This window comes from Abramis brama, assembly GCF_963993115.1.
Source record: "Abramis brama genome assembly, chromosome: 16".
In the NCBI taxonomy this organism is placed as follows: Eukaryota; Metazoa; Chordata; class Actinopteri; order Cypriniformes; family Leuciscidae; genus Abramis; species Abramis brama.
The window spans coordinates 8,095,293-8,114,461 of NC_139978.1; the positions used below are offsets into that span (position 1 = coordinate 8,095,293).

At 38.2% G+C, this 19,169-nt stretch overlaps 1 protein-coding gene across 1 annotated transcript; it reads right to left on the minus strand.

Moving 5' to 3' along the window:
• Positions 1-9,195: 9,195 nt before the first annotated feature.
• nfu1 (NFU1 iron-sulfur cluster scaffold homolog) lies at positions 9,196-18,613 on the minus strand. The gene is made up of 8 exons (XM_084138535.1): positions 18,507-18,613; positions 17,682-17,779; positions 17,462-17,597; positions 12,610-12,676; positions 12,415-12,532; positions 12,249-12,312; positions 10,976-11,150; positions 9,196-10,230 (listed from the first exon to the last, which is right to left on the minus strand). The coding sequence occupies exons 1-8, from the start codon at positions 18,563-18,565 to the stop codon at positions 10,189-10,191; spliced, it is 759 nt and encodes a 252-aa protein (XP_083994661.1). The 5' UTR covers positions 18,566-18,613; the 3' UTR covers positions 9,196-10,188.
• Positions 18,614-19,169: the final 556 nt, after the last annotated feature.

Here is a 19,169-nt window from a genome sequence, read left to right on the forward strand (position 1 = left end):
TACGGACCTACTAATAGAACTCCAGAACTCCTGGGAGCAGAGCAATCGGGGAAAAGCGTACAGACGTAGCCTCGACCACGTCTGCACCATTGCGTCCAGACCCAATGGGGCTGGTTGCGTGAGAGAGAACCAAAGTGGACAGTGCGTCGTATCTTGAGACGTGAACAGATCCACCTGTGCCTGGCCAAAAACTCTCCAAATGTGCTCCACCACCTCGGTGTGGAGCCTCCATTCCCCAGGCCTCAGCCCCTGTCTCGACAGGATGTCTGCTCCTATATTCTGATGTCCCGGAATATAAACTGCTCAGGGTGAGTAACTTCCCTAGGGACCACAAGAGAATATTTTGTATAGTGGACATGAACGCAGACCCCCTTGATGATTTATTATGAGACCACCGATGTGTTGTCAGAACGAACAAGCACGTGGTGGCCCCTCAGGTCTGGAAGGAAATGCCTCAATGCATTGAAGACCACCATAATCTGCAGGCAGTTTATGTGCCACGAAAGATAATGACTCCTCCAAAGACCTTGAGCTGAGCGGCCTTCCCATTACCGCTCCCCAGCCTATGAGAGAAGCATCTGTCGAGAGCGAGACTCGATGGCAAAGAGCTCCTAACACTGGACCCTGGGATAGAAACCAAAGTTTCCTCCATTTAACCAAGGCAAACCACCAATTGTTCTGACTCTGCTAGAATAAGCCAGTTGTCTATGTAGTTCAGAATACGTATGCCCTGCAGTATGAGTGGAGCTAGAGCTGCATCTACACATTTCATGAACGTGCGGGGTGATAGAGCTAGATCGAATGGAAGAACCTGATACTGGTAGGCTTTGCCCCCGAAAGCAAACCTTAGGAACTTCCTGTGTTGTGGGAGGATGAAGACATGGAAGTAAGCATCTTTCAGATCCATCGTAACAAACCAGTCCTCGGATCTGATTTGAATCACAATCTGCTTCAACATTAGCATTTTGGATTTCAATTTCTTGACTGAACGATTGAGAAGACGAAGATCTAAAATGGGACGCAACCCCCCCATCCTTTTTTGGTACAATGAAATACCGGCTGTAGAACCCTGAGTCTCTGTTGGCCGGAGTATCCAGCTCTTTAGCTTCTTTCGCTAATAGTGCTTTCACTTCTTGTTCCATCACCAGAGCCTGCTCTGGGTGTACCACTGTGAGTAACACCCCATTGTAGCGTGGTGGACGAGAACCGAACTGGATTCTGTACCCTTTTTCTACTATATGCAGGACCCACTGAAATATGTTTGGCAGAATCTTCCACTCTAACAGATAATCTACTAAGGGAACCAGCCTCTCGACCCTCCTCAGAGGGTGCGAGTCCGACGTAGCGTCGTGTTTTTTTGAGACACTGAATCTGAAGCATGCTGGAAACCGCTGTGCCCCGAGGCACCGAAGGCCTCCTGAGGGCACCGGGGTGGAGCGGGCACCATGTAATGAGGTGTAACACTGCTCCACTCCGGAGGGGGCTACCCTCAGAAGTCTGACGCCATGAACGTCAGGACCTCTTCTTTGCTGAAGACTTCTTCACCAGCAGAACAGTCCTCACATCGGTCTGCTGCTTAAAAGACTTCGGTTGAGAGTGTCGTCCCGCACCCCAGGGTTTTTGGGGTGGGGTGCGAGAGGCGACACTCTCCTTCTGTTGCGCTCTGTATGAGGAGCTTGATGGCTGGGGCTGCTCACGCGCAGTTGAGGGCAAGGGAGATACCGTTTGAATGCCTCCGCTTGCTTTTTCGCCTCCTGAAACCTGTCTACAACGATGTTGACTGCTTCACCGAAGAGACCATGAGGCGATAGCGGGGCGTCCAACAGAAAATATGTGTCTTTATCTTTTATATCTGACTAATTTAACCAAAGGTGCCTCTCCGAAGCATATTAGCATATTAGCTCCAAAGCCATATTATTGAAAATATTAGCTTTTGTGGCTCGGAGAGACGGAGAGAGTTCTCGAACTATGCCAGGCCCCGCCCCCCTCGCCAGTCTCAAGGTCCCTCAGCAGGTCAGCCGTGTATGCTTGTAAAATAGCCATGGTGTGAAGGCATGCGCCGGCCTGACCTGCTGCCGTATATGCTTTACCCACTAACATTGATGATGTCTTTAAAGGCTTAGTGGGCAGCATTGGGGACTTCAAGGACGATGCAGATGCTGGAGAAAGATAGGAAGCAAGTGGTTGTTCTACTTTCGGCATCGTTCTATAACCATATTCATTTAGCCCCTTAATATCGGAGTATACGTGAACCCAAGGGCTAAAAACTTGGAACTAGACAGCTGAAGCACCGGTGCCTCTTCTGGAGCGGAAGGAACCACGGGGTGGGCTTCCAACTCCAGAGAGAGAGAGAGAGCACTGGATCCCACGGGTAAAGGTTGAGAAAGGGCGGGGCCTGTCTCAAACCCTGCCGTGAGATCCATTTGCGATGACAAGAGCTTCCGTGCTGCCTCGGCAGCAGCGGGGCCCGAGCCGCAGGGAACACTGACTTGAACACCCTCCTCAAAGAGTGACAAGCGAGAGCGGAGCGTGCGAAGTGGCAGCCTCTCACAATGCTCACAATCAGCCCCCTCGAAGGCTGACAGAGCATGCTCCGCTCCCAAACACATCACACAAAGTTTGTGTGTATCCCTACCCATAAGATAACAAGGGCAGGGAGAAGCACACAACTTGAATGATTGTTTGGATGCCATTTAGATATAATATTGCCACTGTTGCCTTTGGCTTGCTCAGTTGGGGATATTTGGGGATATTTAATTTAATTAATCAATCAACAATACTATTGATCAGCATTACCAAACGTGGACGTTTTCCACTAGAAACAAACATTGATGTATTATTTTAATTTAATACTGTGAAGCTGCTTTGATACAATCTGTATTGTGAAAAGCGCTATATAAATAAACTTGACTTGACTTGACTTGACTGTATGGTTTCGTGACAGACAACAATAAACATGACAGACAGCTTTGACAGGAACGTCTCATATTTCATGAATACTGTTCATTTGTTTTTGTTCTATTGACCGGTGATGTCTTCTCTATACAGCACTCACATAAGTCCTGATGTCCCTTAAGCCTGGAACACACCAAGCCGACGCCAACAAACTAGTGGCAACGAAAGCAGACTGCAGGGTTGGCTCACGTCGGGAGCGTCTGGGTCCAAAGTTGCCCTGACACACCAAGCCGATTCTCGACACCCGACGGCCAAGTAGCACGTCCGTTCTGCGCCTGCGTAAGAGGAAATACCTTTCCGTACCAGCAGGTGGCAGTAGTCTGTTTTAGTTACTCAAAGCGGGAAACCGGAAGAGCTACAGGGATACAAAACATACGCCGTACACATTCAACATGTCGAATCGGCCGTTTCAAAGCCTAAGAGGACCAAATTCAGCCGACGGTGCCCAAAAACTGCCCGACGGCCGACCGTTGGCTTGGTGTGTTCCAGGCTTTACAGAGGGCGTAATAAAATCTGGGATCTCAAAATGAATGTCCTCTGTAGAGGACAAAGCTGCATATGATCAGCGAAACAGTTCATTTCTAGTTTCCTTGCTCTTTATGGCCATTCCTTATTCCTCTTGAACCTAAAAATAGGTAAGCACATTGCATCCCTCCCCTACAAAGATCATATGCCAAAATTATATTAGATTATATTCTGATGCAATCAACCAGTGATGTAATGTATGTGATTTGTGTGTTGTGCAATAGTCTGGCAATCCTGTTCTTTACTTTGAAGTCAGTATGCATTCCCTTATTCACCTAAAAGTGTTCCAGCTCCTTTTGGCAGTGGTGAATTAATCACATAAATTATTTACTTGAAATAACACGCATACGGTTAGAACAGTACTGCACTACATCATAATATATGAACAATATTGTTAAAAGCGCTATATAAATGAAGGTCACTAAAAGTTTATGTTCTGCAGTATTTACTCTTAAGCTCAATCAAATATATGCCAAAAGAGATCAATTCGATTTGCATTTGCTCTATTGCTTGTATTGAGAGTATGTGAACATTTTTATGTAAACCAGTCTGGCCACCAGCTCCACAGAACATTTATTACTAACTGGGAAAGAAAAGCACAATTTAGTACCTGTCTATATCACAGGTTCTCAACTGGCTTTGCTTCAGGATCCAAGCCAATACAGAAATTGATATAATTCAAAAGTAAACGAAATGTTATTAAATGTTATTAAACTGCATGTGCCCAACAATATGCAACCTAACTAATTTTGACTGGGGCTGGATAGGAAAATGTATAGAATTTTGGAAATGCAAATAACAGCAATAACTGTTACAGATCAGCCAGGCTCTCACACCAGCCAATCACAGCGCACTCCCTCACCTGAGTTCTAATCACACACACCTGCACTATCATCACCAGCACTAAAAGACACACTCTTCACCTGACACTGTCTAGTTAATCAAAGAGGACAACTTACCTTGCTATCACGAACCTTGATTCTCCAGTATCTTGTCTTTCCTGTGTCTCCATTCCTGTAAGAAGAACTATTCCATTCATCACTTGCATTCCACTCTCCAAAGTATAATTGTTCATATCACTTTCCTGCATCCTGTCTCCGCTCAGTATTATTAATAAACTCCTGTTATTCCTCCATTAACCATCTCTTGAGTCTGCTTCCGTAACAATAACAGTAGAAAGAGAATTTTGCCAGCCTTTGTGAAATATTGTTTTAGTATTAGTCATATTATCAAGTGACATGGGAAGTTGTGCAAAATACCAAGAGGTAAAGCCTTTGTTGTCAATAAAACTTCCTTTTTAAACATTAAGCCTTAGTTTTTTGCTATTATAACAATGAATGATTATTTATTTATTTATTTGCATTTTATTATTTGTATTCAGAATAGTTTTTTTTCTCTGCTGTGCGGCCCTATCAGGACAGACCTGTAACCCACCTTTTGCCCACCCATAAGACTCACCTTAAGGTAGATACAGCGCTCATCTTCCTGCTGTTTCTCCTCATCCTCCGCTGGTTCCGTTCAGTTCATAGGACATTCCTGGCTCCATCCAGTCCCCTGGTCCTTCCTCCTCTACCAGCTTTTCCCTTGACTTCCCCAATCCTCCTCCTTCACTAAGGGGGGTTGTCTATCATATATATTTCTCATCCTCTCCTCCGGTCATTTTGTTCATCGGAGTGGTATAAGACTTTGTGACTTTTGCCACTCTTGAACTTAGGATATACAAAGAAAACGAGTTTTTTGTGGTTGTAACAAAAATAGTAACCAATGTGAATGAGAGGATTTTTTTTTTAATTTGTCAAAAAAATATAAAAAATCTGGCACAATCCAGAACAAACACACACACACACACTCAAATGAAGGCATGAGACTATACAACTTCTCAAATGCAGAACACACTCATACACACACACCTAGGAATTCCCAATTAAAATGAATAGGAGGTCATTATAACAGAGGCAATGTTTCAAATAAAAATCAGTCACAATGCAGACTGCACAAGATATGAAGTGGTTAAATTTGAACACACACAATGCAGAACACAGGGGAAAAGTTAATTTGCTCCATATAGACCTATCACCCAAGACATCCAATGTGAGACTTTGAGCTGTTTTAACAAGTTTTTTTCATGGAATGTTATTTTGAGTTATTATTTCTAATGTTATTAGAATTATTTTGTATTTAAAGTCCCTGTAGTTTAACCCTTAAAACTCATATTTGACCACCCAAAATAACATATTTAAAAGTTTTTTCCTGTGAAATTTTTTTTTTCATGCCTAAAAATAGCTTGAATGTAACTCTACACCCTTGCTTTATTTTGTATGCGGATGCATGAATATGCAAATTAGCCCCACCTCTACTCACTCACAGCAGCTCAGAGAGCCACTCGGCTGGTCAACTTTACTGAAGTAAACACTTGCTGCACAATGGAATCGCTCTTTACAATGTCGGACACATAGCAGTAGCCTAATGAATAAGATGAGCCTTTTGCTTGACGTTATCAAACTGCTAACAATGTTCAAAACATGTTCCCATTCGCATCTCAGAGTCAGACAGCTGCCTTCTAAAACTCAGCATCCAGAAACGCTTTGAACAACTAAGGACGTCAGTGGAGAAAGTCATGTAGTTCATCATAACATCGTAATTTACATCATATACATAATTTTGTATATATTGCTAAATGTAGATTTTTCATATCAACAGAAAAATATACCAGGATAACCTTCTCTTAAGACTCCACTGCTTCAATGAATATTAATGATATGCTAAAGCCCGCTGGCACTTTGAAGTGATTGGTTACAAGGTAGTTTGTGAGGTCAGAAACACCAGTGATTTCAAAATGTGTTTTTGAGACTGTCTTTGATTCACTGGAGTTTTAAAGAGAAAATACTCAGGTATCATAAGGTGTAGACTTATGAATTTGCACATGGTTTGTCTCAAAGCATATTAAAAACACCACATAAACATATAAACAACATTAAAAACTTGATTTTCTCCACAGGGGGGTCTTTAAGTTGAAAGAATGTGAAGAATGTGCCTAAATTATATTATTAAATGAAAATATTAATAAAATAAAGAAAAATAAAAAAATCTCCAAAATAAAGCATTAAAAAATAGAAACAACATCATCAAAATAGAATGATATAAGTTTTCTGGACAAAAAAAAAAAAAAAAAAAAAAAATATATATATATATATATATATATATACTATTTTTTGTGCAAGGGAAGGATTTGGGATGAGAGGATGAGGGTTAAATTTAATGTAGCCTATAAACCACTGAAATGATTGTCTTAGAGAGGCAAGAACAAGAGAGTTTGACCCAGAATATGAATGAGCCAAGTACATGTGTAAGAAGGGGTACTTTTGACCATAAGTAGACAAAATAGACACTAATTGCAAACGAGATTTACAACAGATGTGTTCTGGGTCTTGTTGCTAGTTCAGTCCAAAATTTTCAAAATCACTTATCTACATATCCAGCTGACGAAACTCCTTACCAAGAAAGGCAATAAATCAGTAATGTTGAAAGATAGCCCAGAAGCCTTCATCAGTTTCCAAACTTTTTCTTATGTGGAACAGAAAAGAAGATATTTTGAAGAAAAACTATTTTTTATATAAAAAACAGAAATGCAAGTCAAATATGTCCATAAATGCAAGTCAATGGGCGGGGTATCCCTCCCCTGTTGTACCCCATTGACTTCCATTGTGTGGACATATTTGACTTGTCCAGCGAAATTTAGCCCCATCCTCAATTAAATACACCTGACCAGTTAATCATGGTCAGGCAAACTAGAAGGCAAGCTGGAGCTAAACTCTGCAGAACAGTGGCCCTCCATGACCGAGTTTGGACAAGTGTTGTCAAAAATATTGATATTTCAATCTTTATCAATACTAAAATATGTGAAATGGTTCCAATACTCTTGTCTGCAGTATCTATATACGCCAAAACCAGCTGCGCGTTCACTCTTTCTTCTCTCCAACGGCGAATTGACACACACCCCCCGTCACTTTACGGTGACCTGTAACTCCTGTCACTTTACGGTGCTTGTTTAATGGCGCGGAGCGAGCGTTTTCAGTTCATTCCTAAAAGCTCACGCGCAGGCATGAAGCTCAACTTCCATAGGAATGAATTGTAAACACTCGCTCTGCGCCAGTGGACACGCACCATCACTTGTTTCATTCGCTCTGATTGAATCATTCCCGCAGGTTTCGCGCGCGCACCACTGATCTATATAAGTGCCGTTCACATACAACACCTCTCAAACAGCTCACGAGTATCAAATTTACTTATTTTTCTTGTCGACTGCTTAACGGTCAAATACATACAAAATTGTTAAAATACCCGTCTTGCCGAGTATTTAGGTAAATCTATTGTTTTTACGTAGTTGAGAAAGAAAACGCATGTTGTGTAACATTATATTGGAACCGTGCTTAAACTCTTAAAGTGACAGTAGCCTAATAATCTTGCTGCTGTCTGTCCTGTTAATCAGAATAAAAGACAGTCTTTATTTAATTTTTTTACACTGACAACTATCCAGTTATTTTACATTTGTAAAAGTTAATTCATCATTTCTGTAGTATTTCTTACATGAATTTTGAATGAAGAAATTTGGATAAATTAATAGCATTAATTATAAATACATACATATTGTTGTGTATTGCATTCTAAAAGTTGCATGTTATGTCCTTAGACACCCCGTACTGGTTCCCTGTTGTAGGCCTACATGCGCAGAACAACTCAGTGTCATCTGGATAGTGAATGAGTCAGTAAAGCTGCCATGTGAAAATGCTCGTGTCAGTGTCATAACTCAAGCAGTGCACGATCACATACGATGTAACACATAGCCTATATACAAATAAATAAATACTCTAAAATTTAAAAAAAGAATAGTTTTTCCTTTTCATTAAAATCTACTTTCATTAGATAGTTGACTCTTGTCTGAATGTAGGCCTGTGCCACTGTGGTTTTATTGTGTTCACAGTACAGCCATACCAAAAATATGATAACGTTGTAATTTTATATTAGAGGACAGAATTGACAAAAATTATTTGAATGTATGAGGGGTTTGAACTTGTCTGAAACCACCATACAAAACATGAAATTAAATTCAAAACCTGATTATAGACCTTCCCCATGTGATTTGCTTATGGGTGCAGTACAAGCATACAAATGTCAATCATCCCGATGGTGACTGGACTCAGTCAATCCCTGAATGAGCAGAGGATTATTTCAGCTGTTTGTGTAGTTCTCTAGCGCCTCCTGCAGGGGGGACTGCAAGAACAACATACCTGTCCTAATGTATTCATCTTCTTCTGGTCATCTCGGTTCATAATCCAAATATATAATTGGACCTGTAGTATTATATTACATTGGAAACTCTAGCAATTATTGCAGTGAAGTTTTATAAAAAAAAATTATTATTATTTTATGTGGGTTTGGATACAATGACTTTTTTCAAAATGTCAAATCTACTCTTTTTCAGGCAAAGGAAAACAAATAAGGAAATAAATAAAAATCGATTATACTAGACTATCATGTTTCATAGTTATTGGCCTCCTCAAAAACATTTGGGGTTCAAAAAAAGAAAAAACTCCTGTGTACTACAAGATAATGTCTATTTTCTACATACATATTTTAACATACAATTATGCTTCAAATACAATTAAGGCAAATATAAAACTATACTAAATAATACAAATATCAAGTACACACACATTTCTGTTCAAGCATTCTTTTAATGAGCAAATTCATTAAGAGTCACCCTCCTATAGAGGATATAGTCTCTTGACATATCAGAATGTTGCTATGCAACAGAAATAACAATCCCCTATGGGAGCAGCTGCAGTGATGTGGGTTTCACATCATAGTGACTGGAACACTGTTTTGACCAATCAGAAGCCAAAACCAGAACTTGACTCAACATTTATTTATCATTCTTTATTTCTTTATTTTTTTAATATTTACAAATTTGATCCTCTGTAACAGGGTAGCCACAGACCAAATAGTTTCTACATGTAACATTTTATCTATGAAAATATTACAAATTTTGAGGGCGATTTTATTAGACCGTAATCAAAATGCCTTTGAAAATGTATTTTTTTTAATATGAACATAATTTACATTTATATTTATCGGATGTTTTTATCTGAATGACAAATAAGAAATACAAGCAATTAATCTTTAATCGTGGTTGGACACCACTGACAAAAGAGCACAACAGCTAATGGGGAATGAAATGCATTTCTTATTTTTTCATTCATAGCGTATTATTCTATGAAACTGAATCTCTATTAAATAATGAAACCATGATAAAATCCATATAGAATCCATTTAGCATGAAACCAGTAGATTTCTTATAACAATATCTACACGTGTATTATAATGTATGTAATTTGTACACATATACACAAAATTCTGATTTTTATTTTAACCAGTGCATTGAGAGACAATCTATAAAATATTAAGGGCGACCAACCCAAAACCTGTAACAGCCCCGACCAAACACTGTCCAAACATGTAGGGTAAAAACCCTGCACACCTTAATATGTCTGTAGCTGATATACTGTATGTGTTTGAAGGAGTGTGAGGACACACAGATTTGTCCTTACAGCGGTGTAACTGTCTCTAGTAAACTCAAAGCTCCTTCTACATGATTGGACACTGAAGGGAAAGGGTGCTGGGTAATTTATTATGGAGAAAGGAATGACATCAGAGGACACCCTTTTCAACATCCACATCCTCTTCTTTCACCTGAAGAGTAAAGAGACAGCAGATTAGCTGAGAAACACTGGAACATATTGCTGGGTGAATTTTCTCACTTGGTGTGAAGGAATTCATAGAGCACATCTTTTTGTTTTAAAGTGCCCATATTAGGTTTTTTCAGATATAGCCTTTCATGCATGCGGTGTGTTACATCGCTGTTTGTGAATGGAAAAGGTCTGCAAAGTGCATGATAAATGGAGTTATTGTCTCCCAAAAGAAAGAATCGTTTCTGAACTGCCTGAAACGAGTCGTCAGTAATTCCAGTCTCACTTCCTGCATGAACCTACATAGGTTTGTAACAAATTTGCATAACGCCAGCCTATGGTCTTCATTGGCTGCCCGTGAACAACGACACCATTGTTACGGTTTGTATTACTCTGCATACCAGCGCTGAGGAAGATCTGGAGCTGAAATTCAGATATGGTAATGGGTGTTACGTTTCCGACATGTGCTGTAAATGGTAGACCAATCACAACAGACTAGGCCGTCTGACCAATCAGAGCAGAGCAGCTCTCGGAAAGAAGGGGTTCAGAGAGACTGAATCCTTTATCAAACCATTTCAGACACTGTGAGAAAGGAGCTGATGCAGCAGTGTATATTATGAGAAAATCAAAGTGTTTTTTGACCTCCTCCTCCTATTGTAGGAGACCAACAAAACAACATTAGAACCTTTAAAATAGCATAATAGGGGCACTTTAAGAAAACGTGTTGAGAATAGTCCTTAACTCCTCACCTGCTCAACTCCTTCCACCTCGGGGACGTAGAACTGCAACATGTTCTGGATGCCACTCTTCAGCGTGATGATGGAGCTGGGACAGCTAGTGCAGGAACCCTGCAGCTTCAGCTTCACTATACCGTCCTCAAAACCATGATACAACACGTCACCGCCGTCCTCCTGCACTGTGGGCCTGAGGAACGACATGCAGATAGACGAAAGAAAGTTCCTGAATTAAGAACAATTATTATTCTTACAACTTCTGTGATTAAACATAAGTGTTGATCACAACAATACATTTAGTTCGTTCCTGTAGTATGTACCATTTAGAATGAAACAGTTCAGAATTACACTGACGTTCAAAGGTTTGGGGTTTGTATGATTTCTTGGTCACACTTTAGATTAAGGTTCAATTCTCACTAGTACTCATAAACTAAAAGTACTAATACACAACCAATATCCTAGTAATATGCATGCTAATAAGCAACTAGCTAATATTATGATATTGGACCCTAAACTAATGTGTTACTTTCTTAATGTTTTTGAAAGTATTTTATGCTCACCAAAGCTGCATTACTAAAATATACAGTTAAAAAAAACTTGTAAAATATGAGAACAATTAAAAATGTAAAAAAATATAGCATGTCAAAATTGAAACCTCTTGATGGAAATAAATGATGTGATGTTATTTCCATCAAGAGGCGCATCAGTTTTTGCTCAAGATCTTGTATTGTCAATGCAAGAGTCCAGCTCTCTGTAAAGTCTCCTCCAGCACATCCCAAAGACTTTCAATGAATTTAAGATCTGGACTCAGAGGAGCCGATTCATGTGTGAAGATTATTCTTCATGATCCTCACAACCATTCTTTCACAATCTGAGCCTGATGAATCTGCACATTATCATCCTGGAATATGGCCATGCTGTGTCTTCCTACATGAATGTTTAAGAAATGAAAAGCTACACACTCCATCAATTAGGATTAGAAGAATGTTGACAAAAATATAACATGCTAGAAACATAATAATCACTACAATAATGATCCAATCATAGACTCTTATGAGCATTTGCCTATTTAAACCCAAATAGTGTCTTTTTTTTCTTCTTTATTTTGGCCTGGCAGTGTATAGAGTCTGATGACTGAATACTTTCGTAATTGTAAAAAGCATTTTCTGTAAAGCTGCTTTGAAACAATATGTATTGTGGATAGCGCTATAAAAATAAACTTGAACTGAACTGAATTTGATGGCTGCATTGAATATAATATCAAAAGTACAGAAATGTACTGTAGTACCTTATGCGTGTGTCCAGTAGTTCTTTAATCATGGCCACCACCTCGTCATCGTCCTCCGAAGGAGCTGCAGGAGTACGACGTGTACAACATGTGTAAAGATCTTGAATTTAGAGATGATGTCAAGATAACAAGCACAAAAAGAAAAGAAGAGAACGTAATGTTCAACCTGTGTCGGCATGTGGAGCATCGGCTTCATTGACAACAGGAAGTCCGGAGGTGAAGAAGTCCATGATGGTAGCGAAGACGTCTGGTTTGAGCACCTTCCACTGCGTTTCGCCATCAGCCTGAATGAAAAAAGAGATGTCATGCTCAATGCTTAAAAGTTCAGTTAAAATAGTGTTTAACAGGGCTGGTAGTTTACCTTAGTAATGGTTATGAAGTCAGGGCCGAAGAAGACACTCTTGACTCCTTCAATTCTGAACAACTGTCTGAGGAATGAAAACAGCATCAGTACAGGCAGGATTCCCTTCAGGTTCTGATAGAAACACAGTTCAGCAAAATGCACAGGAACATTCTCACAAAAACATTTCTGGATTTGTAAGCATTTTTTTGGAATACCACACATAAAATAAAGCCAAAAGCCTGACACTCAAATAGGCGTTATCAATCATTAGTGGTGTTTGCAAAGTCAAGCATCAATATTACTATTGTTCATGTGTCACTCAATATAATTATATCATGACCATTGATGATAATTATATTTATTATAACTTTTTTTCCATCATATTTTCTCCATTAAGGAAAAGCACATTATAATCTCACATAAATATTTTATGCACCCTGTTTCTGGGTCACTGTGATTTTGTCAAGAAAGACATGTTGCTGGATCAACTTATTTTGTTGATCCTGAAACAACATTTCTGTCTGAATATTTAGTCCTAACCATGTCCCTACCCGTAACCTAACCCTACCCATATCTTACCCCTGAAATCAGAGGGAAATGATAGATGAATAACACTGATGTAGAAGCACCTAACCCTAACTGTAAGCCTAAACTTGACATAAACTGTAAACATGTCCCTCAAATCTGATTGGTTGATTGGAATGTTGTTTCAGGATCAGATATTGATCCTGGAATATGTTACACTTGGTGAAATCACGTTCACCTATGTTTCTGTTCACTTGAAATTGCCTTGATGTCCCAATCATTACAGTTTTTGCAGTGTCTTTTAATTGATTTTAATTTAATTGAGTCTCGAATTCAAAATAATGAATTTATTTTACTTCAGAAAAAAGTCAGCATGGAAGTTGCGTTCTTTTTTTCTTCCCTACTGTGACGTAAATCGGAGTGAACTGTAGGGCGGGACTTGATTTTGTTCATGGGGAATTGATTGGATGGTTGTGGTTTGCTATTGGTGGATCTCATGTGAGTGACAGGTTGTCCCGCCCTCACGCCAGTAAACGCATCATCATGCGATGTCGCTGCAAGAGGGTGGGGGAAGTTATTTTGATTAACCCTCTGAGGTCGACAAACGCGCGGGCGCGTTTTGCCGGATTTTCTCCACATTGTAGCACTATAAACTTAAATTACTCCATTTATGGTCATACAGAAAAAAGAATTATAAAAAAAGAATCTGTGATATTTCTCCTTTTGTATGTGTCCACTTACAATCAAATCAAAACATTGTGCTTTTGTAAAATAAAGAAAATAAACAGGGTGTGCGTTCTGCCTCTCTGTCGCGGTGAACTTTTTTTTCTTGAGCACGTCTATAAACTGAAACAAAACTCAGCGAATACTTGTCACACATTTATGAGCCATATACCTTTATAAACATTTAAGTGTGTACTTTTAAATAATCGGATTCAAAACGAAAACAAATATTCTCTGTTTACGTAATTTGTATAAAACCAACAAGATGTCCAGCTTCTCAAACGCTTGCTCATTACAGTTAATTTGGCCACGCCTACTCGCGCAAAAGATATTCACATGCAAATCTCCACATGGAACGCGAACGCGCTCGTTACCTCAACAACAAAACACTTCACTTCACTTTTCGTCGAGTTTGAAAGACGTGCCTGAGTTTACATTGGATTTAGGCTACCTCAGAAGAAGAAGAACGCGATCTGAAGACAAGAAAGATAAGGTAAGAAATTCTTACATAGCCTAGTTTGTTATTGTTGCATAAATGTCACGTTGCAGTTGAACTGTTGCTAGATATATTGGGAATATTATAATATTTAGACCCGTGTTTACTGTGTTTGTGGATATCTGCTCAAACATAGATATGTTTATGGTAACCATAATGTTTTATATTTGAGCGTGATCGCGTTTGAATGTAACATATTTTGCAAGCGATCGCGTTTGAATGTATCATATTTTGGATGAAAGCAAAACGCACCAAACGGCTTCATGTTTTTATTATTATCTCATTTCATATCATCATAACGGATGGAAACATTTGAAGTAACATGATAATCAATATATTTTTCTCTAGCTTAGTTGTTACTGAAATCTTTTGGAAGATTTATAGGCTGCTATAGGTTATTTATTGTTATTATTATTTTATCCGCACTGCGCATATACCTTATGCCTACAAGGCACAACAAACCTGGTGTTCATTATATTATATATCGTTGGAAACGTGTGTGTGTGTGTGTGTATTCTGTGAATTTTAAAAAGGAATTTTAAAAAGCAATTTTAACCAGAAAAATCTAATATTTATTTCCAAAATCGTGCAGGCCTTTCTCTTGATATCAGTATGTTCACTTTTTTTTTTCAGGTCCCAGATGCCACTGAGGACTTCAACATTCACGTGAGTCTCAGTACGTGAACATGGTAAAGTGAAAATCTTGGAAATGAAAGGTATGTACAGTGTTTTTAGGAATGGCACAAAGGTCTCTGTCTTTGAAGTGCTTTTTTGGCATTTGTTGTGTATCTTTGGATTATGTTGTGTTGTAAATAAATCCAAACAATTTAAAAGCCATTCTTTTTTAAATCTCCTCATTTACAGTATTGTGCAAGGTTGCTCAGAATGATAGGGGCCTGATAGCTCCTAATAGGGCCGTTAGGGGAGGTTCTTTGTCTTTCTCAGGTGAGAAAAGCTTACATATTAATGAGCTCTCGCATAAGGCTTTTTCACACAAAACACGTCGTAAAAATTTTAAATCAATATATTGTCTTATCTGAATGAGCAGTCAGGGTGATTTTCACATAGTTTTGCAGCAAATATTCTAGGCTACGTCATACAATTTTCAAAAGTCTTGTGAAGAAATAATCAGTATGGGTTTCATGGCCTTATTTCAGTGAGATTTTTTTTTTGTATTTTCAAAAACCACGCATAAATGTCATTATCTCAAAACTACAAACTTTTACATACATGCTGTTGATATATTATTGTAGCAGAGTTTGTGCTGAATACAGTGTAATTAGACTTTAGCCATGAAAATGTCACAAGTAACAGATATAACCAGAAATGTCAGAGCATGTCAGAACACCTCCAGGGCCCAGAAAACAGCTCAGACCTCAGAGGGTTAAAGATTAATTTAATTTTAAAAAAAGTACATATTAGTACATATTAATTGATGGGTACATTCTTATGGTTCGCAATATTTTTGTGATTTAAATTCATATATATATTTTACATTTGAGGTTAACCTGATCAGGAAAAGAATGTGTGTTTGGCCAGATAAGGCGTTTCAACAGTCAATTAATGGTCAATTTGTGAACTGTTACCTGCCAACTGAGTTACTCTATAGAGCCAATAAGACCAGGGCTGCGTTTCCCAAAACCTTCTTAACGCTACGTCGTTCTTAAGTTACATCTTAAGCTGTACCTTATCGTTAATACGTGTTTCCCGAAACGTTCTTAGTTAAGTACACCTTCTGTAAGTCATACATTCGGAGGGTTGGTCTGGACCACTCTTAGCTTTACCTTATCACTGTTGCAGGTCTATATGAATATCATTCTGAAGTTTTAATACACACAGACAGTGTTCATTTAGGCTAATTCAAGTGTTTTCATGCAAAGAATAAAATTGTCATTACACTGATTGTTGTTAGAATTTTAATTATATTATTATATATATTATATTATTACTTTAAATAAAGAGCGCTTTTAAAGGCCAGTGAAAGCATAGGCAACTGTTAGTTAAGTCCTATTCGGACGCTAATATTGTTTCTCATGGGCTCGTACGGTATTTGAAACATTTACAGGGATAAGTCGGTGATTTTAGTGCCGTCCGAATCCATACTGTCAGTGTTTTTTCCTCACCCAACCTGCGTAAAAATCCCTGGCCAAATTAGTACCTACTGTTTTTTGACAAACAGGTCGTGTGGTAATTTAATTGCCGTCTGAATCCACATCTCTGAATTTACAAGAAGAGATTCAAAATCCACTGTTTAAATCCTTTTTGATCACTGCCGAGCACCGTACGTGATGTACACTTTTATTACTGAAATGCTGGAAAGTATTTACAAGAACAATATTTCATCGCAGCTCCACCTCAGCGAACAAAAATGGGAAAGAGAAGAAAGCATGTAAACATTTGAAATGGTTATTGTGGCAGCAATACATGATACAATTTTAAAATATGTAGGCTAGGCTATTATAGGCTATTATAGTTTGGATTATTTTTTATAATATCCCATGAGTCCTAATAAATGCAATTTCAACTATTTCTAAAGTGCTTCTTTCATAAAGAACACCGCTTTCTCGCATAATGCAGTGAAACAGCCCCTGCATGAGAGAATAATTGATTCTCGAGCCATCGATATCAACCAATTCAGCAGCATCACCACGGACAGCGCCGGGTAACGTCGCACGTAAGAAGGTATATCTTAAGCTTCCTAAGGTATAGTTCGGGGAACACGCCTAACAATGGTATATCTTTAGTTAAGTTACACCTTAAGAGTATTCGTAGCGCGCTAAGAGACAACGTTATCGGGAAACGCAGCCCAGAATAACAGAGTTAAGAATAAATTATTTGGATTTGGGCCACTAAACCACAACATACAATATCCTAGCATCATGGCACAAACTTTCGAACTAATGTCATAATAAAGGCCAATAAAATAGGCCCATATGATGGATAACTTTATTGCTATGGAAATTAATAATATTTGCATAATTAATTATTTATAATATGATATAATATAATGTTTTATATTACTATGAATCATGATTGATAGTGCATTGCATAAGCAATTAGCTTAGTATCCAGAAAATAAAATACAGTGCAAAAAGCATTTAGACTGGGTAAAAATACAAACTCCACCTTGCCAAGGGTGAACAATAAGCCTCTCTGGGTCCAGCGAAATCCATAGTCCCTGATTCCATCACCATGCGACCAGGGAGAAACTTCAGGCTGTTTGGGTTTGGAGTGTCTTGGGTCTGAATAAACATGTTTCTGACTGACGAGATGAAAGAAGCGTTATGATCCATTCCAACCAAACACTTTAATATAACGTGCAAACCTGAATATTGGTAATACTTACTAAACATAGCGGTTGTTTGCGGTGGAATCTGCTTTCTGCCCACTTTGTGAAGAGAGGGTCTGTTGAGCCCTGCTCCATGGTAACTGCACACATGATGCCTTTGACACAACAAATCACCGGATTATTGTATTTCAACAGCAACTCTACAGATTTCTACATTTTCCTGATATGCCTTACTAACATCAACAATAACATATAAAGTGCCCTCTCGAAAATTATTATTGTAATATTATATTAGCATAACATTATTATATAATATTAGTATTGTGTGATGCCATATTAATATAATAGAATATATTATTGTTGTTTTGTTTTTGTTGTTAATGGTAGACATTTTCTGAACGTTAGTAGAATAAAATTATGGTAACTTAGCATGAGAGCAAGGTTCTACGTTTAAAGAAAATCTCGCTATTACGGTGTTTTTTATGGTTTCAGCAATTGCTGTGGTAAATATATATTTTGATAGCAGTTATGGTAACGTTAACCGTTATTTTTTGTAACGAGTATTGAAGTAACTAGCATTTGCATTAACTATGCAATAAATTAGTATAGAAAAGTACAAATATATATAACCAAAAGTGAATAACAGTGGTGATAACAATGTGTTAACTTATGAATAGTCATGGCATTATTACTCCAATAAGTAACTTTACCCTGCATCTGCGTCACTCAGACCTTGTCAGTGACACTGAAACATATTATGAAACTCTTAAAAACTCAAACGCTTCGCCCGACTCTAAACAACCTGAAAGACATCACTTATAACTCCTCACTGACATAGAAACGTATAGTAAAAAGCGTAGTATGAACGCATGAACGACTCACGATCTCGTCAAAAGAACAGCTAAATTCCTTCCAATCCCGAATCTCCTGTAAGCAGCCATGCTCGTGAGGCGCGGGCACGAAGACTCTGTTACGTCACTTCCTGGATTTAATGCGGGGCGGAAATCAGACGGGGTTTCTGTCCGCTTATAATAACATATAAAACATATAAAAAATACTATTTAAATCGATATATATATATATATAGCACATTAGCATGTCCGTAAAATCTTGTAAAAAATGTAGTTAAAAGCTCTTTGAAAATTCGTTGAGATATCCATGTTGGTTTTATATATTTTTGGCATTGAAAATAAATTGGCTACAATTTTCAACAACAAAAATATGCCTTAGGGCAGGCCATTAAGTTTTCTGTCTCAGCTGCCCCAAAGATTCATGCCACAGGAACCTGTTATTGTTTGGGTACTGGGTCAAATAAATACTTTTTTAAGGGTGTTAAAATTGCTCTGGATCAATCAAGCAGTCAAGGAGCCCGTGCAGAGAAAACTACTCAACTTTTTCATCAAATGTAGCCATTTAGAAATAAATAAATAAATAATTTGTATTATTTAAGTGATTCATGTATTTCAAAATGTAATGCAAAATCATGTAATTGTACATACAATTAAAATGCTGTAAATTTTTAAATAAAAATAATATTTGCAAAAA